Source organism: Thermobia domestica, chromosome 8 (genome assembly GCF_964235325.1).
Source record: "Thermobia domestica chromosome 8, izTheDome1.hap1.1, whole genome shotgun sequence".
Classification (NCBI taxonomy): Eukaryota; Metazoa; Arthropoda; class Insecta; order Zygentoma; family Lepismatidae; genus Thermobia; species Thermobia domestica.
In genome coordinates, this window is record NC_137461.1 from 56,929,750 (window position 1) to 56,954,753 (window position 25,004).

General features: G+C 36.0%; 1 protein-coding gene across 1 annotated transcript in view; it reads right to left on the minus strand.

The window, feature by feature from the left end:
* Positions 1-24,120, minus strand: part of LOC145692918 (tubulin monoglycylase TTLL3-like) — a 61,238-nt gene extending 37,118 nt beyond the window's left edge. Inside the window, exons 1-2 of the mRNA XM_081768473.1 lie at positions 23,992-24,120; positions 2,758-3,397 (exon numbers count right to left, since the gene is read on the minus strand). Coding sequence (XP_081624599.1) covers positions 2,758-3,102 — 345 coding nt within the window. The 5' untranslated portion in view covers positions 3,103-3,397; positions 23,992-24,120. The remainder of the gene's footprint in view (positions 1-2,757; positions 3,398-23,991) is intronic.
* Positions 24,121-25,004: the final 884 nt, after the last annotated feature.

A 25,004-nucleotide genomic window follows, 5' to 3' on the forward strand; every position in this document is an offset into this window, starting at 1 on the left:
TGTTATTGAACCAAGGAATAGAATGGAAACACATAGCACAGACTATTCACGGTTTCTATCAATACTAGCGGCATCTTGTTGTTACTCTCTGGTAATAAGGTTCTCTCGGGTTCGAGATTACAAGATGATGTAAAAGTTGGGTTCGTAAACTGTGTAATTTACCAGTATTTTTACATTTTTAAAATATTTTTTCTCATTAATCCTAACATAATTTCATTAACACAATTAATTGGAACATTATTAATAATTAAATAATATAACCAAAAATCTTGTTACCAAGAAAGATTATGCTTGTGGTAAACTAAGAAACAAACTTCAAAATGTTAAAATGTGAAATTATAACGTGAAACAAAATAATAAACTGTTATCATACGGATATTTTAATAACTTTAAACACTGATTTTTTAAAAAATTAAAAAACATTATTTTCAAATGTAGGTCGGAGACCAAGGGCGCCGATTTCTCTGTAAATTTGGGGGGGCATTCAGATGCAGAAGGTATTTATATGAGGATTTTAAGACAAATTGCATGCAAATTATGCCAAATATTGTATATTCATAAAAACAATAGGGGGCCTACATGAGCTTTCGGGGGGCGAGCACCCCAGGATCGGCGCCCTTGTCGGAGACACTAATTTGTATGTAGTTTGTGATACTTTAGTGAAAATATTAACTTAGTATATGCAATCTATGAAACATTAAGTTAATTTATGAAGAATAATATACTAAGGATCATATATTCTGCCATAAAACCAACTTATAATTTAGTATAATAAGTAGGGTTCGGAAGTTGAAGACATAAAAATTGCCTAAAAAGGACCTATAAAGAACCTAAAATATCTAAAAAAATGACCTAAAAATTGGAAAAAGAACATAAAAATAAGATCCAATTTAATTAGAAAACATATTTAATAAACATAATGGCCAAGAAATAGAAGCATCTGGTAGGTTAACGATCTGTCCTTCTTCCACAAACTAAAATAAGAAAACTTTCCCCTCACCCACCCCCCTTGCTGGAGGACATTATTACGCCTCCTTATCGACTTGTGATTATTGCAGATCTGGTCTTCTCAAAATGTCTTATCTTTTGTATTTTCTTTACTTAAGCAAAGGTGTTTAAGAGGTGCTGGTGATTCGAGTTAATGGACAATAACTTTATTGTCGAAATATGAAGTGCAAAAAAAGACGTTAAGACCTATGAAAAACTTTAGAAAAGAAATAAACAAAAAACACCGAAAAAGGCAAAAAAGGATAAATAAAATCCACCATTTTCTGACGTACAATGATCCAAAATGAACATATATTATGTTAAGCTTCGTCTTCGGGCACTCGTAAAAAAGAGGATTCTTCCTCAACGTCCAGGTCCTAATAACTTGAGCAGACGAATTGTAATTACTTTCGCATCTTAAAAACATAAAAAAATGATTTGTATGGAGCGTAAGAACTATAGAAAATGTATTCTAGACTGGTGAAGTAATATTTTAATCGTCGAGTTGATGAGTAATAAATACCCGGAAAATATGTCCATTATAAAAATAAGCCAATCAATTTTGTCCTTTCAATTTCCAATGAGATTACTTATTTAAATCACGTAACAAAATCATAAAAATTAGGTTTTAGTTGCTAGTAGTGTTTTTTATACTGTGCACGATATATATAATCTTTCCCTACTATACAAGATTTACTTTGATCGGAGCACCAAACACTTAGTCTCATTTAACGAAAAAGATCGAGGTTTCACAGGTCCTGATAAATGCATTAAATTCCCTTCTTTTCCTACGAATTTCGACTTGCTCGTATTCAATATGATTGTTCTGTTAGCAGCAAAGAACTAATTAAGTCTAAATATATGAAAATGTTAAATTCAAATTGGTAATATTTACGACAAAATAAAATAACGTTGTCGAAGAATTACAAAATTACGATTGAGATTCTTGTACTTAAAAGTTTCCTACTTTGCAATTGATTATCTTATTAAAATGTAGTTTTTATTTTTTTTGTTATGGAATTGCGGTTTAATATATTCGTTGACAGGATATAAAAGATCAAAATATAACTCGTGAACAAAAGTGATTTTTTTTTTTTTTTGGCAGAGATAGCTAATTCAATAATTTCAAACGAGTTCGTTAATGGAAGCATTCCGTTAATACCTTAACAGGTAACAATGACTTTAACTAGTCCATTATTTCGCACAGTAACTCTTAAATGAAAGCTGATATTTGATTTTTTTTTTTACAATAGTTAACTAAAGCCGTTATCTTGGTTGAGTTCGTTAATGTAGTCAATCCTTTAACATGTTAATCGTTAATAGTGACTTTCATTCGTCAGTTATTCCATTCGATAACTCTTTAACGAAAACGCATATTTGAATTCTGTTTTTTAGCAATAGATAGCTAGATCAATTATCTCGCTCAAGTTAATTAATGTGGTCAATTCATTAACGTCTTAACGGGTAACGATAACCTTAACGGTAAAGCATCCCTATCACATTTTCTACTATTCAAACAAGGGCAGTAGAAGTTACACTTCGCGCCGTCAGATGACAGCAGATATCCTGCAGCGTTTGACATCTACCGTACAAAATTGAAACTTCAAGTATATGATTCATTTTACTGTCCGTAATAATATAAGACATTTTTAAATATTCAGCCAAGAAAACATTGCAAAACTACTTTATACTAAAAGAAAAGAAAAAACATTGTAAATGTTAAATTTGAGAAACAAATATAAAAACACGATACTCGCACACAATTCTTACCTGAATAGCTTTATCCACTGCCGATTTGATCCTTTTCAGTTTTTCATAAGTTACACTTTGATTTTTCCTGGACTTTCTAGTAATGTTGGATATGCTAGAACTTCGTGGAATTTTTGGTTCGTTACAAATCTCGTTTATTTCCTTTCGTGTAAATATTTCATTATTATTATCATTATTATTACCACCTTTTGCAGATTCATCAGAGCCTCTAGAATCAGTGTCTGTGGTTGTACTGTCTTGAGTCTGATCGGTGTCACAGTCCCCAATTTTCGATTCCGAATCAACTATTTCGCTATTCATACTAATTTTTCTACCAGCTTCTGATGCATCAACAAAGCTGTTCATAGCTGTAGTAACTTTTAATTATTGTTGGAGTTTCTTCGTTCTACATTTCTTAACCAATTCAAAAATTTATTACAAATGTTTGGATTGACAAATCTCATTTTGTTTCTGTACTGCTATTTCTTCTTTCTTTTTCGTATTAGTCAATTAATATGAATAAAGCAATTAATAATTGTAAGCCAATTGAATGTTTTGCTGACTAAGACTTTGATGTACTGATGCCATGTAGTATTCTGCATTGGATTGACCATATTTAATGTTTGAAGCTTCCAGCTACGTTTCGGATGCATGAAAAAACCTGCAAACATGAAAAATAAGTTGGTTCATAGAAAGAAAAAGAACGTAAGAAAGAAAGAAAAATAAATTATACACTCCAAGAAAGAATCCTGTAGTAAAATGTTAATACTGAAAATATATCAAAAGATGAAAACATACAGGGTGTTTCAAAACAACACTAACAACCCTTGGGAGGTGATTCCTGACACCAAGACAAGACAAAAAGTATAGAGCAACATGGGTGCACAAATGCTTCCTTTCGGAGTTATACGCTGCCGAAAACATGAAAAAATGAACTTTAAAGGTCCATAGCTCCAAAACTATGGGACCTATCGTAGTCGGTTCAAGACTTCATTTTGGAACTAGTATGTGCCCTATCCAAATATCCATGTTTCAGAATCCTGTGGTACTTCCGCAACAATTTTTGTAAAGACTGTTTCGCTACACGCATATAATTTGAAGTACTCAACAACTATCTTTATAAAAAATACCTTATTCACAACAGTATTCATTTTTACTATGAATTAATACAGGTAAAATTTACAATGAATAGAAAAAATACTGTACTCACGTTTTCTTCATTTTTGCCGATAATCAAGGGTAGCGGGACTATACACATTTGCTGCTTAGGGGCTGTCCACATATTACGTAACGCTATTTTTGACCAATTTTTACCCCTCCTTCCCTCTTGTCACACTTCGTAACACAAGACCGAACCCATTCTCCCTTTGTTACGTAACACTTTTTGATTTTTTTTTTGCTTATTTTGTGAGTTATTACAATAAAAAACTAATAATGGTAGAACTTTTTATTGCAAAATGCTTGTATTCTGAATACACTTCTAGTGTTTTTTCGCCAATAAATCAAAGTATTAAAAAATGATATTTCCGTAATAATATTATTTTAACCAATGAAATTGCTTAATTAACCAGTCTTAATTCTTTGAAATTGCATACTGTCGTTTTCCAAAGGAAATCTTTTAACTTAAACTAGAAATACGAACCACTGTACAAAGCAACGTTTGTTTTCATTTTAAAATAATAACTGTGTAACAGTTTCGCCAACTAACTGAACATATTAGCTTCATAATGTCTGATGAAGTCAATTTGTTCAGTTAGTTGGCGAAACTATTACACAGTTATTATTTTAAAATGAAAACAAGCGTTACTTTGTACAGTGATTCGTATTTCTAGTTTAAGTTATTAAAGATAACAAAGCAAATATGAATCAGTTAATTATTGGATTCCATCCTTTTAGATCACCGATGATTGGCAAGGAGGAAATACTGCCGGAAGATGCAGATGAAACAGCATCTAAAGCATGAAACAGCTTCTGACTTCGACCTGTTTTTCTGGGATCCAGGATGTTTCGTGTATTTGAAGTTCGCTAGTGTAGTGTCGACAATGCATAGTTCTCTTTCTCGTCAACAGCAGATTCGAAGTGGTTGCACACGTGATGGAGCAGGGACACCTCGTTTGTGACAAAAACTTTCGATTATCTTCTTTGGACTTCAGATTACCCCTTTTCAAATTATTCCTGTCTTAAATCAGCGCCAGAATGCGAATAAACTCAATTTCTCTAGAAATATTCAAATCCAAAAGTCATAAAATTCAGTACGAGATGCATATCCGACGAATTGGGTTTTAAATATATTATTTTGGTCTGCAAATTGTGGGTCGTTTCGTTGCGGAAAAAAGTTATTTTACGAAAAACAGTTTCTTCTGGTTCACACACGAAACCCCTTAGAAGAACACAGTGGCTAATAATTCAAATTAAAATATTCTCAGAAACAGCGATGGCTAAGCGGTTAGCGTACACGCCTTTGGCGTGGGAGACCCAGGTTCGATTCCCGGTGGGAGCTCATGTGGTTCGGATTCCACGTTAATCAGTAGGTCCACGTCTCATATAGTCTCGCTGCTGAACGGGACGTAAAACTCAAAATCAATCAATCAAACGAGTCGGAACACGAGGGCATTTTCAAGCGGTGGTTGCGGTCACTAACAACTAACTCAAGAAAAGCAAGTTCGGTAAATGCAATGCTGCGATAGCCTAAAAACGGAGTTTTATTGTATTGTAATGCATGCAGGATTCGTCATCAGTCATACTGGTGTCTAGTAGCGTCTTCGAATCTCTTCTGCATGATTCCATTTATATAGGCTGTGTGTTTGCAATTTCCCAAAACAATAGAAATATTTATTTACTTATTTATAAAAAAGAAAAGAACTGAATAACTATTTGTTTCAAATATTACATATAAACCTGAGAATAAAAATAAAAATTACAGCGAAAAAGCACTCCTTAGCTGCTGTACTTTCCAGCCAGTGGCGTATTTACGATTTTGTTTCGGGGAGGGCTTTACTAACTTTCGGGGGGAGGATTTGCCTGAAAATGTGAAAATTCTGCAAGATATTTCATATACTTTACTATAGTAAGTAAGATTTCGGAGGGGCTTAAGCCCGGAAGCCCCCCTAAATACGCCACTGTTTCCAGCAATAATTTGTCACAAGAAACCACGCTAAAATACAGCACCATTTAACCGGAAGGTAACTTTTTGAACTTTTAGACTTTCGACAGCATCCTGATAAGAGTTTACCCTTCACCTTTCTTGTTCGAACTTAATGTCTCTATATCTTTGAACCAATTCGGGAATGAGTTACTTTATTTAAAGATAACACTATAAACATTGCACTTCGTTCAAAAAGTTGCGCAGTATCTAGAGCGTTACATGGTTACATGGGCTTGGTAGAACAAAGGTTAAATATGTAAGTTAACAAGAGAATGAAATTCTTTTCGCAGACGTATAATACATATACATAAAGTCTCATAGAATGTGTAAAGCTTTTTTAAACTTAAAAATTTCCACTAAAGGCTTACTTTTATTTCCATTGTCTGTGTAACAGTTTACGTTTAATGAAGGGAATTTAACATCTTATCCCCACTTCAATTCATGGGATTATGAAATATTTCCGTTTAATAAGGAATCCGTTGAAAACAATTTTTACTGTATATATGCTTTCGAAGGAAACAAGAGGAGAATGGTCTGTAGAACATTTTGACTGATAAAAGTGGTCCCTTCATAAAAAAAAAAAAAATGCATCAGTGTTGACAATGGACGTTAACTTTCAATAAGTGAGAAAAATCAATGATTGCCTCCGTTAAAATCAAATTACATTATTCGTTCAAGTATCAGGTTTATCACATCAGAAAGTTTACTGCTATTATTTGCTATCAGGCATGATCTGAAATAGAAACGGGGACCACACAATGGGCGTATTCCCTTAGTCGAGGAATAATTTCCTTCGTTAAAGTACTCTTATGATATTTCACCATAACATCTTAAGAGCTTTTTCGTTGTACCATGTCCGAAGTATCCCACTGTTCGTGATATATCATGAGAAGAATAGATTAATTTATGAAGTAATTGAACTTTTGTAAGAACTTTCTTTTAGCATTTGTTGTTTTCTATTATTCTTTCTTTCGATTTTCTGTCCGTGATGAAAAGAACCAGTCGGGGATAAGCTCGATCAATAAATGTGTTATAAGTTAAGATAATGGACAACCGTTACATGTCTATAGTTGTATATGTTGTATTTGTATGTGGTTAGGTAAGGGGAAGGTTATATATGTAAAATAGAACAAATTCCCATTATATTGTATGCTTATTTCTTTTTTGTTCTTTTGTTCCAAGCCAATGTACTGACTGACTGTAGTATGTTATGGAGTCATTAATAGACTAATACATCAATTAGTAGGTATAATACTCATGTTTTCAATATGATTACACTGGTAAGAACTCCATCGAGCATATTTTTTTCTCGATAGCTTTTAGATTGGATAACTAGGCTCAATAGTGATAAAAGCTCTCTGACGCTACAGTTCACAAAGTCCATTGACTGCCACAGACCGCATCTTCAAATTTGACTCCAAGTGAAACCAGAATTGGCTTCTTTTTAATTTAAGTTTTTCTATTTCCTCATGTTGCTGCGTTAGCGCGACAGTGTCACTGGTCCTCTAGGTCACGACTTTCCTCGAGGTCACCCGGATCTCAGACCCAGTTAAATAGATAACATGTTTCCACCCGAAGGGGACGTATTGCTTTGAATTCTAAGCCCACTTTCAGTACGGTTCTGCCCCAGGAGCGTCATCTCAGACTTCGCTTGAGAAGGGTAAGAGCACCCTCCTGCCCCTCCTAAATGACGCCCCTGTTCTGCCCTTAAGTGTAAAACAACACAGCAACCGATACGGACCAGGTAAGCCATCTATACAGTATTACTGCAGAATTTTTTTAGTGGATTAATGATATCCAATACTCGAGTTCGAAAATTTATGTTTCTGATTCGATTCTCTTTGTAACATTACTTAATCATGTCTAGAATATTTCAAATGGTTCTGCATGCGAAAATTGTCATAACTTAGAACTTGTAGTTATTTTTCAGTATAATGCTTTCACACACAAAGGTGCACACAACAAAACAGAAAGAATAGATAAACATGTTTGTTAAAAGTACATTAGCAGTCTCACATATACTCTCCATGTATGACCATGGCCGTCCATAGGGAGTCGAAGGGGTCAGTCGACACCCCCTGGAATTTAGTTAGTACAGGCTAATATCTCCAGAAATAAGAAGTAATTGTTTCATATTTAAAATGTATGTATTTTGCTAAGAAAACTGGAGCTTCGTATTTTTCAAATATGTAAAACTTCTTATCTGTGGATTTCCACATGTGTGACAGGTTGGATGTTTTTCTTCTATATGTCGACCCGATGCACAAATGTAAAATTCTATCTTGACAGCAGTTGCAATTGCTTTTTTAATTGACACTCGAGAACAACTTTTGTGGTCTGGCTACCTGCTAAACCCTTTGATGGGTCTTCAATGTCAAATATCTAGAAAACAAGGTAGAATTACTCAGTCTTCCCAAATTCCCAAAACTTCTTCGACAGGGAGAGACAGATAGATGAGTCATTAGAAACACGCATTGCTCTCGCTCAATTGCTCTCTCTTTCAACAAATGGTTCAATCAGTTTCCTTGATTCTCCTACTCTAGAAAGTTACAGGAAAGGCTACGTAGGTATTGCGTTTTATTTCAGTCATCCACAAAAATGTGATTTCAGGAGTCCTTTATTGCAACTTCATTCCAAAAGTACAATGACTTCTTTGCCTGTGTTCGTTCACACAAAAACTCTGAATAGCAAATCGGGTCCATAGAACGTGTTCAAACTCTCAAATGTTAAGACTAACAAAACTTTACCTGTTGAATTGAAAGTAAAAAAGCAGCTCAGTAACAAGTTGAGGAGAATAGAAATGCTATAATCAAATTATTGAGTTACATCCTAATTGTATTTTGTGCAACATATGACTTATCTTTGAGAAGGAAGGACTTTAATTTCGGTAATTTCTATGATCTTTTCCAATTTAGGTTCAATTCTGACAACGGTTTATTAAAACAGCACTTTGAGACTGCCGCTGAAGACGTCAAGTATGCGTCAGTACGTATTCAGAATGAGGTCATATCAATTGGTGGTAATGTTTTATTCAAAAATTATATAAAAGCTAAGATTGTGTCTTCCAAGTATTACAAAGTGTCGGCAGACGAGACAGCTGATATTGTGAGTGCAGAACAATTATCGATAGGAATTATTATTTTTGACTTCAGTGAAAGTAAGGTGAGCGAATCCTTACTTAGGATTCATTCCATTAAATGAGTCCAATACCGAACACATTACTAAAACAATTCTTAAGGGTTTAGAAGATACCGGTTTATCTCAATGTGAACTTGTCGGATAGGGTTTTGATTAGTGGTAGGCACAAAAACCGGTTTTTAGGGAAAACGAAACCACTTTTTGAAAATTTAAAAAACGGGTTTTCAAGAAACCGGTTTTCTACAATCGAAACCAATTTCGGTTTTCTCTAAAATCGCTTCGGTTTTTACCGGATCCAGTTTCGATATTGTTCAAAACCGGTTTCGGGTTTTTTCCAAAATTGGTTCTATTTTTGACCAGAATAGTGTTTCATTGTTCTCCGGAAACCGATTTCGTCTCCACAGAAATAGTTTTGTGTGTTTTCGAAAAGTTTTCTCCGAAACCAGTTTCAGTGAAAAGCGAACCGATTTAGAAGAAACCCGAACCTATTTTGAAGAAAACCGAACCGGTTTTGGAGAAAACGGAAATGTCGGTTTTCCGGATTTCGGTTTTCTAGAAATCAAGTCAGCTTACAATATTTGTACGAAACAAAGGAAGATATGAGAATTTTTTGTCATTATCCTGTTTTTAGACTCAGTTGTTTGTAGTATTGATGAGAGATTTAGTTAAGAAACTATTGGAGTCATCAATGCCGTGCATGAGAAATCTGGTTGACTTGAATGTAAAGGATGAAGAAATAACCCTCTTAGCTAGAACATTCAAATTATCAGGAGACGAGTTGGGAGCTTTGAAAGGAAAATCTTACCTAAGGGAGGTTCTTCTGTTATGCTACGGGAGTGGTTTCGGTGATTAGAAAGACAAGATAGATAGAAGATATTTACTGCATTCTACTCTGTAACACGGCGCTTCTCTTCTATACCTGTCACAAGCTGCACGTGTGAGAGGTTACACCAAGCTCACTCAAGTTAAAAGTAAGTTAAGAGCAACTTAGAAGCAGGATAGATTCTAAGCCCTGCTATTGTTGTTCGTGGAACAGGAAAGAGCTTTGTCTATTGATGTAGCTGAAGTTATTGATGAATTTAAGAACATTGTACCTTTTGACAGACGTCTCTTGTTACAGATTATGATTTGTTGTATTTGATATATTTGTTTGTAATAATTATAAACATTGTGCGTGTGTATAATTTCTATGCAATTTGATTTTTTTTCACTACATAGCTACTGTATATCCAGAAATTTTCAACTCTATCATTTATCTAGTGAATTAATATTCCTTTAAAAACATTAGTGCAGTTAAAGATCCAAGTGATTGTATTGCAACGCTACAAAGACATTAAAAAGCACAATACCTAATTTTTTCTTCGTGAACACCCAAATATAAAGTTCTAGCCACGCCTATGAACACATATAAAATAATAATTGATTATTCGTGTGCTATGTGAATCTTATTTTATTTTAGGTGAGGTTAATATTTTATATTTGTTAGTGATATTTTTATATGAAGCAGATTTAGTGTTTTCTTTAATTAACCACGTGAGTTTGGAAACAGCCAATATCAAACAAACTTCCAAGATCAGCAATTATATATATCGTACTGCAACGAAAGTTTGCAGATACACTTAGCTTATAACATGTAATGTTATTTGAGACACAATTTGTGTTGATTTCAGAACCTAGTGTTTGAGTGGGGGCGCCCAAATTAAAAGAAAAGGTTTGGCGAAATAACTTTTTTTTATAAAGAAGAAAAACATAATTTGTGCGGGTTTATGAAAATGTGAAAGAATCCTCAATTTTTTTGTGTAGAATAAAAATTGCACTATGTGCAGCAGAACAACTGAACAAAAGATGGTGAAAAAATCCAAAATAGTATAGAAAGTTAGGAGAACGAAAGGTAATAAGGAAATATTTTTTTAAAATTCTGAGATAGTTCAAAAGAGGAAAAAGAAACTAATTTGGACATTATTTGAGATAAAACTGCCTCAAGTAGTAGAAAGTAAAAAGATGGGGAGAAAGAAAAGATTAAAAAGAGCGAAAAGGAAGTAAGCAAAATCATTTCTATTAGGGGTGTACGCAGGAGTGTGAGAGGGGGCAATGTTTAACTTGATACTTCAGCAATTTGAACATATTCCGTATCTTCCTCTTCCTCCCCCTTTCCCTACTACTACAAATACCATTACGACGGATGATCGAAAGGGTGGGATGCTGACTGCCACGAGCCTGAGAGAAAGTTGCTAGACGTAACATTACCAGACGCCAAGAAGCATGAAAGAAACTAGATGATCCTTAGGATCGTGTTGTTCAGACCAACACCTAACAAAGGTAAACAGGTCTCTGTATGTACACTCATGACCAAAATTTTTGTCACATGATTATAAATATGTTGTTCTAGTAATATAATTTGATAACGAATTCGCCCGGTACTTTTTATAATGTTAGTATGTGTATAATCGGCAAAGAGAAGTATGTGGTAAATTTCATGTCAAAAGAGCAGTAAATAAGAACAATAAAACGAAAATAAAATTTTCTTGTCCATTTAGTTACATTTTCTTTTACTCATTATGATTTTCGTATTTACAATTCTTTTCCTATGAAATTTACCACAAATATAAATTTACTGATTATACACATAATATATGTATTAAAAGTACTCTGCTAAATTATCAAATTATATTCTTACAAGAAGATAGTTATAAATATGCGACAATAATTTTGGACATGAGTGTACTTTCAGTTTTGTCAGGGAGCGGTGCGTACAAAATTGGTACGATTTATGTATTCTCACTTGAACTCCCTATGTCAGCATGAACTGTGTACAGCTGTGCAAATTGTTTCGAGCAGCTCTTGAAAGTTCCATCAAAAAAGCACTGCTGGCTGTACCTCACAAGGGAAGTTCAGGAGAAAGCACTCGCCTGCAGAGAAACTAAGCATGCCATTTGAAGTCCCAATTGATGCTGATTATAACAAGCTATAAAATTCCTGTACGTTTGAGATATTCAACTTGGAAGTTTATATGAGAAAATGAGGATATACGCATTTATGCGCGTTAAGTACAACATAATTAGTAACGAATATTGACCTACGAATTGAAAGCTATCGGAAGTAACAGAAAAAAGTGTTTCGCAATAACTAACGGGTTTGTTAGATACAATTAGTCGTTACATTGTTCACAATAATCATAGGTTAGAGATGAAAATTGATCACTGTTGTTCTTCTGTTTTATGAAGAAATGACGCAGGCAAAATACTCCCTTGCACCATGAACATTTTATATGTGCAATTGTGTTGCATCCGTCAAGAGAACAGTTCGCAGAACCAAAGCAAAAAGCAAATTCGACAAGTGATTCGAAAGTTATAGGCCTATAATTTGTTCGTAACCTGCCTTGCAGAACGCAAACTGAAACAATCCAATGTATCGCGGTGATCGGAAGTGATTCATATGGACACGAACTTTATTTGATTGTTTCGTTGGTACATTATAACGTCCAGATGAAGAAGATTCATACTATGTACAAATCTCCTGCCATAATCTTTGATTGATCGGAATCAAAACACATCAAATGGTTGCACAAATCGTGTGCAACTCTTTGGTATCTTCTCAACCATTATGTCTTTGCCATCCGTCATGCAACTTGTAATGGACAATTTGTCTGTGAATGGAAACCAGTGATCAAGCAATAGCAAGTTCAAACCATCAGGCTTCGCCATGGGTGAGAATACGTAACGCATTGAAACGTGCATTCACTCATTTTCTCATATAAATTTCCAAGCTGAATATCTCGAACAGTTCTCAACGTACAAGAGTTTTATTACCTGTTGTAATCAGCATGAATTGATCCTTCAAATGACATGCTTATTTCTCTGCAGGCGAGTGCTCCTCCTAAACTTCCCTTGTCAGCTGGCTTCAGACCATCATATCCATTCAATAATACAATAAAACAATTAATATAAACAATGAAATGTGCAAATTGTACATATAACAGAAAAGACAATCCCTTTATAAACATCCAAATGTATGTCGTTCCACTTAGTGAGCAACTTTGTAACTTATAGGATGCCATATAGATTTGCTGTGATGATTACTAAATTAATCCCTACTAAATTAATTAATAATCATAAATTTAGTATGAGGGATTAATTCCTCTCTTTCCAAATACAGTTTCTCCCAGGCTCGTGGCAGTCAGCACCTTCATATTTGCAATCAGCGACAGTCGTGGCAGTCAGCACCAATAATTGGCTGTGGCAGTCAGCACCCGTGGCAATCAGCACCTATCCATAGAAAGAAGGTTACAAAGAGATTAAAATAGATAAGCCTTCGGAGTTACACCCAGTGCAATTTACCCTGAGCATATAGCAAAAGGATTTTGGAACTAGTCACTCACTCTTCGTCTTCCGCTCGATCTCTCATGAGAAACATTCGCTGGGGAAAGCCATCGCGCGGAAGTGCATTCCCCAGGCCGTGTACCCGGCATACCCACAAGCCCACTGCCATCATATTGCTACGGCAGTCGACAGTTCTTCTTCCAGAGTCGCAGTGCAGAGGTACTCGCGAACAGCTTTGTGGGCTGGCCGTTGCATAGTGTCCACCGACGAACAGTACGAACACGTAAGGGACTTTCGTCGAGATGTACCGGGACTTGACACGACACATCAGGATAGCGTGCTCTTGCTGAATGTCCATTCCAAAGCGCACGTGGTCGAGTGATGGGCCTACATGCTACTCCAGCTTGAAGGCGAACGCATTCATTTCCTGGTTGCTGCCGTAATCTGGCAGAGCATTCGCCAGCTGATACGGACTGCAGAAATCATGTATAGATCGTCGGTCATGAGCTGTGGAATGTGGCCAACTTCGGTCATTCGTCGAAAGTGCCTCACGGACGTGACTCGGATCAGCGACGGACTGGAAACGTCCACCAGATCGGCGAGCTTGTCCAATTCTGCTCGCTCCATCATGCACTGGATCATGTCATGATGCTACAGCCTTGGGTTCGATGGCGTGTGGAACATGTTGAGCATGGCGGCGCAGATCCTGTACGCCTTTTTATTTCATTCAAGGTTCACATTGCGCAGAGTGCCGCCAAAGTACTTGAACTTGCTCTGCAGCCTTCCAAAGAAACTCTCGCCCTTAGAGCGCCACTGGATCACTTTGTGGAGCAGGTTGACGTTGGTCGTCGACAATTGCTTCTCACCAGTTTCCTTCGATGCCGGCGAGTAGACCTCGATGATGTGCTCCTCGAAAATTTCACGGACACGACTAAAGCCGCCTTCAACAAGTACCTTGCTTGGGTTGTAGATGGTGAGCTTATCCATATCCCTGTCAAAGCACTCAATGGTTATAGCGCCATCAAGCATCTTACCCATGAAGTTCACGATGATATCGACACAGTAACCATCCGACATCATGATGGCCATCACTTTGTAGATGTTGTCATTCTTATGGCTACTCCAGGTCACTAGGTCACTGAGTCAACAATGAATTGGGTGAAGATGCTCTTTTAGCCCATTGTGTTGGACAGTCTGCAGCTAATTTCATGTACTACCTCAATTCCTAGTCAGTAACATGTCCTGTCATTAGACTAAAACAAGTCAGTCCTGCTGTCCACCACCTGCTGATTCTTGAAGCATCGTGATTTTAGCACTAACGTCACTTCCGGCAAAAACTGACTGAAAATATGACGGAATGTCATCCCTAAAAGTCCGCTTCCACACTATATCTTATGCCAGTTTGACCTTGTATTTACGTTCGATCACGGCGTATACACCCGCCTGCTGTTTGGGTTCTGAATATATTGCAAGATTTATGAATTATGATTGTATTATGGAAAAATCTGTTAAATGTTATCCAAACCACTCAAGTCAAATTTTGCCAAAGAAAATTGCCAATAAACTCGGATGCACCATCAATGTTACGGGATCTACGTTGAAAAAATGAAATGAAATATTTTAGTTTAACGTCCCATGATTATGCCCGTTAGGTTAAAGGGGGAGACAGTTGATTAATGCAAGTGAATAATGATGGAAAAAATGGTGGAATGAGAATGTGGGAGGAGACGAGATAACCTACGGACACGATGTCCATCACGAACTTACTTGGGCAGAGATCGAACCAGGGACCCCACCTGCAAGAGGTAAGCACTCTACTACTGAGCTAGCGTGCCCATCCATCTACGACGCAAATCCTGTACCTAAAACTTTTAAGCATTTTTTTAAGGAAGTCAAAAATCGTTTAAACAAAATAAACCCAATAAATTCTGAGATTCGCAGACATCGTCATATGTGTACCCTGCTCCAATCTCCTGCCATGTGAATTTACAACGGGTAATAGTGTCCACGGGTTCTCTCGGGGTGCTCCCGTTTCCTTCCACATTCTAATTCCAGTGATCAGCGTACTTATCTTCAGCACAGGAGATCCAAGTTTGATTTCCGTGAGAGCTCATATTGTTCGGATTCTACGTTTAGCTGTAAATCAACGTCTTATATAGCCTCGATGCTGAACAGAACGCTACCACAAAGCAAACCAATTGTTTCATAATCTCTCGCTTTTATTAATTCATCTATCTCCGTTAGTCTAAAGAGCATAATCATGGGGCATAAAACTAGAAATTTCTTGTTAACCTACGAACTAACTTAAAAAACAAAGTACCAGACGTTTACTTGTACCTGGCAATATAAGGGATATATTTTCAGTATTTAAACAAATGTTTCAAGCAATTGTAGCAAAGTCAGAAATTCCAAGGGGGGAAGAGTTTCTGGGAATTTCTTATAGGGATGGTATCAAGACGAGACGAGACGAGAGTTTGTACAGTCTCAGTCTCGTCTCGGTTCATAAGTAGCGGTGTCGGTCTCGATCTCGTCTCGAGTCAAAAATCGCCGTCTCGGTCTCGGTCTCGTCTCGGTCAACAGATGCTTGTCTCGATCTCGGTCTTGGTCTCGAAGACCAAGTCCCGGTCACGTCTCGGGTCTCGTCTCGAAAGTCTCGAAATAAATAGTGTGAAATTAAAATTGTGAAAGTATTATTATCGTACAGTCTGCCGTTTCCGCTTCTTATATTTTATCTTCATTCTTGACTTAGAATCATGGTATGATTTACCTCTTCATGGCTAATTTGCTAGCGCTAATACTTCCCATGGGTATGTTTCAGATTCAATCATCAGTGGGTATAACATACCTGGGATAAAACCCTAATAGTAATGCATATTTCACTTTCAGCAATAGACTTTGTCTCAAATAGCCTCAGTATTGCCTATACAATTAAACTCTATTAAATTAACTCCAATACTATACACTAGTTTATTTTCTTCCTTTGAATCAGAAATGTTGAATACCTCCTAAAGGATAACGCAACACATAACACCACGAATGTATTTAATCGTACCGAAATTAAAATTTTACAATTTCTCAGTTGTTATCCAATACATTCTGCTTTGACTGCAATTTTTAAAACAGAATATAACGTTCATTATCTTACCAAATAGAATAAATTATTACTACAATATATTTTGTTTCAAATTGATCAGATGCTTTACTACCAAGGGCGACCCATGTTGGGGTTTCCAGGGGGGGCAAATATAAGCGAGGTTTCAAATATAGTTTCAAATTTTGCTATAACTAATGTAAAAATTCTATTGGGCTTTCGATATTCCCAAGTACGATTTCCTCTTAGGGGGGCGAGCGCCCCACCTTGCCCCCCCTGATGGGCGCCCTTGTTTATTACTGTTTCACATCTCAGTGTTTAACTGACACTTTAAAATAGGCACTTCCTTAACCTTGTGGTGGGAGCTACGGCACTCATCTTTGCTATCTGTGGTCTCAGGTTGGATCACCAAACAAGTTTGATTCAAAGTCCGATGTTTCGTATAGTTCGCGTCTCACTTTAAGTACATTCTGTTTCTTATACAAGTTCGTAAGGTCGTAATATATTACATAAGCATATATCCAGTGCCGTAACATAGCTTAAGCTTATTCCTGAGCTTTGAGCGGTACATGTGATCTTTATTCGAGAAAACTAATCATGCGTTCATTACGTTGAAAGTTTATATTGCTTGAAATTTACTTGCGAAACATGGACATACATATTATATAAGTATATAGGTAGTTCGAGCTATATGTATCTATTTTCTCTGTCCCGGCAAAACAAGTGATACTTAACTTTCTAGTTTTCCTTTGTATTAATTTTCGTAGTTTTGCTGTAAGATGAAGGATCAAAAATATGTTTTTTCGCTGTACGAATTTCGTTAAATTTTGGATCCATTTTCACCCTACCTTATATATAGAGGAGAAGGTCTAAATACGGGCTACCATTTTTATTTTTCGAATATCAATAAAATGTTCTAAGGAATGTACGAAATAACAACTCCAAGTATGTTGAGAGATGTTAGCTTTATAACAGAGTTACAAATATAGCTGAAAATTCCAAGACTAATAATAATAAACACAGTTTTCTGAGAGAGGCCATAATGTTAAGTTTTGAAAGTATGGTCTAAATATGGGCTACCTTCAAAATTTGCCACAAAGAACTAAGAAAAATGCTTGAAGGTACGAAATAAGGTGAAAGAATAATGTAGAAGTGATGACTGTCTATTTAGAAAAGTCACAGATGTAGTCTTCCTTTTCCGCACCAGCACATTCGTTATGTGCCCACATTGAACACATTATACATCTAACCCATAGCTCCCATTGTGTATCTTCAGAGAAATTCCTATCGCAGAATATACAATTTGCGTCTTCGTCATCAGGCGTTTCGTGTCCAACAAGCATATCTAAGTTAGTATCTTCATCATCACAAAGATCTAAATCAGAAATCACCATCCTACACACTTCTGAATCTGATTCTTGTCTTGCAAATTCCAGAGATCCTTGTCTTCTTTTCTGTCCAGATGTATTCCTTTTTACATTTACAAATTTGTGGTCAACGGTAGTCAACGATAATGACTTCTTGCATTTACGGGACGTTTGTAAGGAAGTAAGAACTGTTTCTTTGTGAGGAGTACCCGTTATAACAGTAGCATTTGCTGGTTTTCTACGTCGATTGCTGAGCCTTTTTTTACTTATAGGAACTGTTGAAATATGAAATGGACTTACTAGATTTGAAGTACCAGATACTGTGTTGTGAGTATCTTGAGATGTAAGACAGGGAAAATTTTCAAACGATGATGTAGAAGGGACAGGATCTTGGGCATTGTTGTTTTGGCTCGGACCTTGGGTCGCAGTAGGTTTAAGGGTTAGGTCGCATGTTTTTTGTGCTTCAATTTCAGAAGTTATGAAATCTGCACCACTGAAAATATTTCGATTTAGTGGGAAAATTCCTGTGGACTTAAAACCATTTACAGCTATTTCCCCACTTTGGACTTTAAGGTATGCTCTTCCAGATATCTCCATGATGTCATAAGGTGTAACTGGTCGTTGCGAATGACGAAGCCATTGCCTTAATTCCTCACTATAATAAGCCTTTAAGGCACCCATATAGGTCTTGTCTAGTGGCTGAAGTTTTTGAGTTGTGTGTGGTGGCAATGAAATTATGGTAACGTGATGATTACGCGGCATCTCAATGACGTCAATATTTCAAACGTGACTATAGTGTCCATCAAGAATCAGCAGAACCGGTGTTTCTTCAGTCGGACGAACTTTCTCAACAAAATGAGAAAACCACTTGCTGAATAAATTGGCTTGTACCCACCCACTAGGTTGCGCTACGCCAACGGAACCTGGAGGACTTCCTTTCATTAACTGACTACACATGTTCGTTCGCGGAATTATTACGGTGGGAGGCACAAATTGTCCAGCGGCACTCATACAGGCAATAATTGTGATTGTTGCACCTTTCTCTGCAGAAGTTAGAGCTGCTATTTGTCTTTTACCTTTCCTTCCAATTATAGACGGGAATTTGCTTCGAACAATTGTAAGGGCCGTCTCATCCACATTGTAGACATTCTCTGCAGGATATTTGTATTTTCATAAGCATCTTCGAGCAGACGAAAAAACTGCTGAACATTTTCCTTGTTCAAACCAAAAGCGCGAACAAAAGACGTGAACGAAGTGAAATAACGTTTTCGTGCCGATGAAGGAAAAGATCAAACCACGATCTTCCAGCCTCTGTATCCTTAAATGGATGTTGAAGACCATTTCATGATGCTAGTCGCTCCTGGTGTATTCAAAGAAGTTTTGCTCCATGAGGAGTAGATATTCTACCAATTGCTTTTCAAGCTCGTCCCCTAATATCGGTTTTCTTCCAAGTTTTGTCGTTGTTGCTCCAATGGGAGTTAGATTGTGTTTCTTGCTTAACGTTTGCAGAGTTGTACGTGGCACATTAAAAGTCTTTGCTGCTTTCAGCGTCCCTATGCGGTTTTCTATTATGGCGCAAATAGCATTTGCCATGTCCTCTTGCTTCCACATCTTTCTCTTGTCTTTTTGAGTATACTTAGGTTTCGATCTTGGCATGCTGAAACAAAAGAAATAGTTTTGAGAATTTTACAATGATGGTCCAAATATGGGCTACTAATTTATATTTAGACCTGGCAAGGTAGCCTATATTTAGTCCATTCGTAGATTTTGCTTTGTCACGCAACAGTACTCATACACAATATTCTTTACCTTTTGTTTTCTACTAACTACAAGTGCTATTCCTGCATAATACAACTTACCTGTTACAATTTTTCTAACTGGGTTTTCTTATGGTCAAAAATAATACAAAACACATACCTGATAAAACTTTCTCATGATTGCACACAGGCAAAACATACAAGTTGATCAACCAGACCCAACTGTTTGTCGCCAACTGAATCACGCCACCACCTTCGTTCTTGAATAATGCTTTCACACCTTTGTCACTAGGTGGTAGTATCACACAAGCATACAGAAGTCTAGAATGCCACCTAGCCCATATTTAGACCACTGCCCGTATTTAGACCTTCTCCTCTATATATATATATATATACGTATATATAATTATATATATATGAACTTTAGAGGTAGATTATGCTAAGTGACTTTTCGGTCGAAATTGAGTTAACAATACTTTTTTAATAGACTCTGTTCTTTCTAGCGGTGTAATAATGTAAGTCTAAAAGCATCCTATTACTTTGTAACTACTTAGTATACTTTGAAAACAGTACTATAGGTCTTACTTAAAGAACTTTCTTTTCGCTTCTGTAAAAAGAAAGCGAAATTATGACTTGGTTTAGTTTACCTCTGAGGTCCAGATATAATAAAATCATACCCATAACCATAATCAACCATTGTCAATCCATTGCTGGATGAAGGTCTTTCCGAGTCTTCTCCACAACTATCTATCTCGAGCAATTCTTTTTCAGGTTACTCCCCAGTTGTTCTTGATTTCGTCAAACCTTCTTGTTTAAGGACGTTTTCTAGGCTGTTTTATCTCGTGGTACAGTATCTTGACTAGAATTGTTTTTGTCCATCGACCATAATTCCTTGCAATATGTCCAGCACATTTTCCAGCCCATGTTAAAAATTATTTCATTAGTACCAGTCATTAGTTGCCAAATAATTCATTTCTACTGTGTACCGGTATATTTGGCCTACAAATAGATCCAATCCGCTACTTTTAGAGCACAGACACGCTAGTTTTTGACCTTCGAATCTGAAAACACTGACTCAATGATTTAAATCAAGACAACATGAGGACCTCCATTTGGTCTAGCGGCTAGCACGCTTGACTTCGGTTCGCGTGGTCCTGAATTCGATTTCCGGTGGGAGTACAGTTAAACGACCGAAGTGGTTCGGATTCCATTATAATCATTGGCTCCACGCCTTCTTTAGACGCCCTAGCATAATCATGGAACGTTAAACTAAAACAAAACAAAACAAAAATCAACACAATATGTAGGATCTATTACTAACTGTAAGTCCTTGAATAATTGCATATAGCTAAATGGTATGGATCGAGTTTGAGGTGGTCGGTGGTCAAACTAAAACAAGTGAAATGTAACTAGGGTGTAATTAGAACTTTTAATTAAGCATGGTTTTGTGTACATCAGGCCTAAGGCTTAGGGGAACAACTAGTGTTACTGAAAAGTTATCAGTTACAATTTGCATTTACATGTATTGCTGAAACGAAAACTTTGACATTAATATTATAAATAGCCCAAAGAGTATGAAAAACGCCGTCTTTTGAAAACATTCTTGCACTATATAACAAATTACGAGTTATTAAAATATTTTGCAGCTTAGTTACGTTATTTGCACTATATTTAGAATAATATATAGCAATTTATTTAAGTTGGCAACACTGCTTAAAGTTATGGAACTGTGACTTCTTGTAATTAAAACCACCAAAAACTATTGTTGTAATGTTATTGAAGCAAACTAAAGCAACAATCATTATAAAAATTTAACACAAATATGTTATTTTCAGCAGTATAACAATCACTATCCATTTGTTTTATATCTCTGAAACGGTTTGAAATAACAATTGTTGTAAATGACATTATGATCACTTAAGTCTTTTGGAAGCATCTACATGATGAGACGTGATATATCAGCACGTTTTCGAAGTAAAGTCTTTAGAAAAAGTTAAATTGTTCATTTCTTGTAAATTTGTTCCTTCATTCATTCGAAATACATATACCATGATCATAGGATTTGACACAAAGATACAAATGATGCGCATTGCACCGTCTATGCCATTTGAGTTATTGAAGGTCTCCAAAATGTTGATGTTAGTAATACTGTATTGTCCTTTGTTGCACTGAATAATATATGTGGTATTGTGGTTTTGTTTAATATCTAAATTAGAAATACCTTACATTTAGATTAGCAATTAGAGAAAATACAACTTTATTTTGCGTTGGCAACACTGCTTGCTTATCTAGTGGTATCTAAAAGAATTTTCCCTTCAATATTTCACACAACACGGTTCAAAATTTCAGCATTTTTAATATATATATATATATATATATATATATATATATATATATATATATATATATATATATATATATATATATATATAGGCGCGGATTCAAGGGAAGGGCTATAGGGGCTATATCCCCCTTACGCTCAGGTATACACTGAACAAAATGAGCTTCAATCCTGCTTTACACTAGATAAAGAGGCAAAGTATGGTTTATCCCCTCCCTTGATCATATCCTGGATCCGCCTATATATATATATATATATATATATATATATATATAGAGAGAGAGAGAGAGAGAGAGAGAGAGAGAGAAGATTATATACAACGGCAGTGGATTTTCTTTCGGGAGAGGTTTGAGGAACGGGTGAGAAACATTTGTGTTGTACGTGCAATGCGAATAAATGATCACAAATTTATTTCGGGAATGGCTTGAGGCCGATGCTTACCCCCTAAATTTGCCACTGTACATCAGTCAACCGTTCCCACATTATATCACACAGCAACGAAACAAATTTTGAGTAAAGGCAAAATAACTATCGATATTCGAGACGAGACCGAGACTTTCGAGACTGACCAAGGTCTCGTCTGGATTTATAGAGGTCTGTCTCGGTATGTAAAAGTCCATCTCGGTCTCGTCTCGATATATGAAAGTCCATCTCGGTCTCGGTACCATCCCTACGAGTGCGTTCTTGATTTTCATGTAAAAATGGAAAAGATTAATGGAAAACTTCTTACTATATTGGATTGACCTGCCAACAACATGAAAATACTTAGAATGGTACGCTGTGTATATAATACACAGACTCTTTAGTTTTTTTTTTCCGCCCGTGAAATTGTCGATCTGTTCCGCAACCAACAAACAAGTAATGAAATGTGTCAATATGAAACACGCAAATATACGGTATTAATCAATCAACTAACATGGAGCATTTGTTGTACTGCATCGAAATACGCACTAAGAAATTTCAGATAAAAGTATCATTTGATACATTAAAAAAGTAATGATTACAAGTATTTTAATGTAGCTATAGGTATTGTGTCATAATTTTATTCAGTATATAATATGCAGTTTAATTGCATTCTTCATTTATGAGGATAAAAATGTTACTGAAGTCAATATATCTTTGTGAAGCGGTACACAAGATTGATCGTCTTTGTTAGTATCATGCAAGTGAGAATATGTAGGCCTAATGTCTGTCTTAGGGTGGCCAGAAAGCAATGATTAAAAAGCCGGACACATTGACATAAAAGAAAACGGACTTTATGAATTTGTAAATCTTTTAACCACAAATGACATTTCAATTCATTAAATGCGTTTAGGCATCTTTGGCTCAAGTTAGATGGGAAAGCTACATTTACATGTTAAAAATTTTACGTCATTGATATGTAACAACACAAAACTTATGAAGCAGATTGATATTTATAATTGATATGGCCTGGCTAGAGTTGCCAGTCTAATGGTTTTCCTACAAAATTTTGAAACTCTAAACTTTTCTTACTTTACAACTTACAAAAATTACTGATAATAATTTTCAAATTCTGAAATGTCTGAGACTGGAGCCATCGAACCATCCGAATAATAGAAAGTTTAACATTTATAATGAGACAACCGAAAAGCTGGACAAACGGGCGTCCGACTCGACTACTAAGCCGGACACGGGACAGCACCTCCAAAAGCCGGACTGTCCGGCCAGAAACAGGACATCTGGCCACTCTAGTTTGTCTGTCACTTAGTACATACGGTAACTCCTGAACAAAAGCATATTTTTGAATACTCTTTCTTGTAGCAAATTATTAGAGCGGTTATTTCGGCCGAGTTTCGTAATGTGCCAATTTGTTATCTTTTCCACAGGTAACGGAGACTTTAAAAGTGGCAATCCATATCCCATTCATTTTTAAATGTCTATTTCGCGCGATTCTCTTTATTTTCTTTATTACAGTTTTTTTTATATTGTTAAAATTTGACATTGTATTTACTTTCCATGTTTACTTCAATTGGTATGTTGCACTTGTAGTAAATATTAAGATTGTTATCATGTATTTTTAAAAATCATATAGAAGCAAAATATAAATCTGAATAAGAATAAATTTGATCTACTTACGTATTGAATTAATCCTGATGGTGAATAGACAGTCCGAACATGAACTTTAGGCCTACATTTCGAAGTAAAATCTAGCACAGGAACCTGTGTTTACAACATCGTCCTGTCACGTTATGTGCACAGCGTGCTATCTTCCGACTGCCTTCGAAATCTGTCCGCCGATAATCGTTCAAAACTATGTGTCAGGGTTGCCAGGAAAAAGAGTAAGTCAATATTGATTCAAGGTGCACAACATGAATGAACTCAACAGGTTAAATAATATTGCTTGCCTACCTTCGCTGCGAAAATCGATCGATTCCGCACATACATCAACATCACGTTCTTTGACCGAGATTCCTCATGCAAATGTATTTACTTTAATAGATCTGGGTAGTATGAGAGTTAAAGCAAGATTCCACTTGAAATGTTTAATTATTACATTTTGTCAAATAAATAAATCAGTTACTAAGTTTTCATGTATCTTCTTAAATTGTCTTGGTGAATGAAAACTAGGTTATTGCTACTTTTCTTAGTGATATATATATATATATATTACGCATGGTACTGGCTATCTTGCGTACAATCGTTCCACGAAGTGCGCAGAGCGTAACTATCACCATAGAAACGCAAATGAGAGAAGTACAGAATGGTACGACCTTTCAGTGAAATGCTAAATTTATTTATGGCACGAGATTTCTTTTAATAGTGACACCAAAATCGTCCTTCAGATGCGAATGATCTGGTTTCTACACAATTAGCGCCATTTGGTGTCTCATGAAATGTTTCCATTTTGATATATTAGTTTGGTGGATGTTTTCACTTAAGTCTATTTTAATGTGTTTCATTGATCCAAAACAGTTGAACTAAAACCCTCTTCCAGTTATATAGCATGTTGAACTTTCCGCAAGCTTACCAACAGTCCGTCAGTTCAATTGCTTCTAGAGAAAAACTTTGAACAACACGCTAACCACTGAAGTTGTTGTATTTACCACTCACGCACAAGACCACTTCAAACTGCAACTGTCTTAAGATTT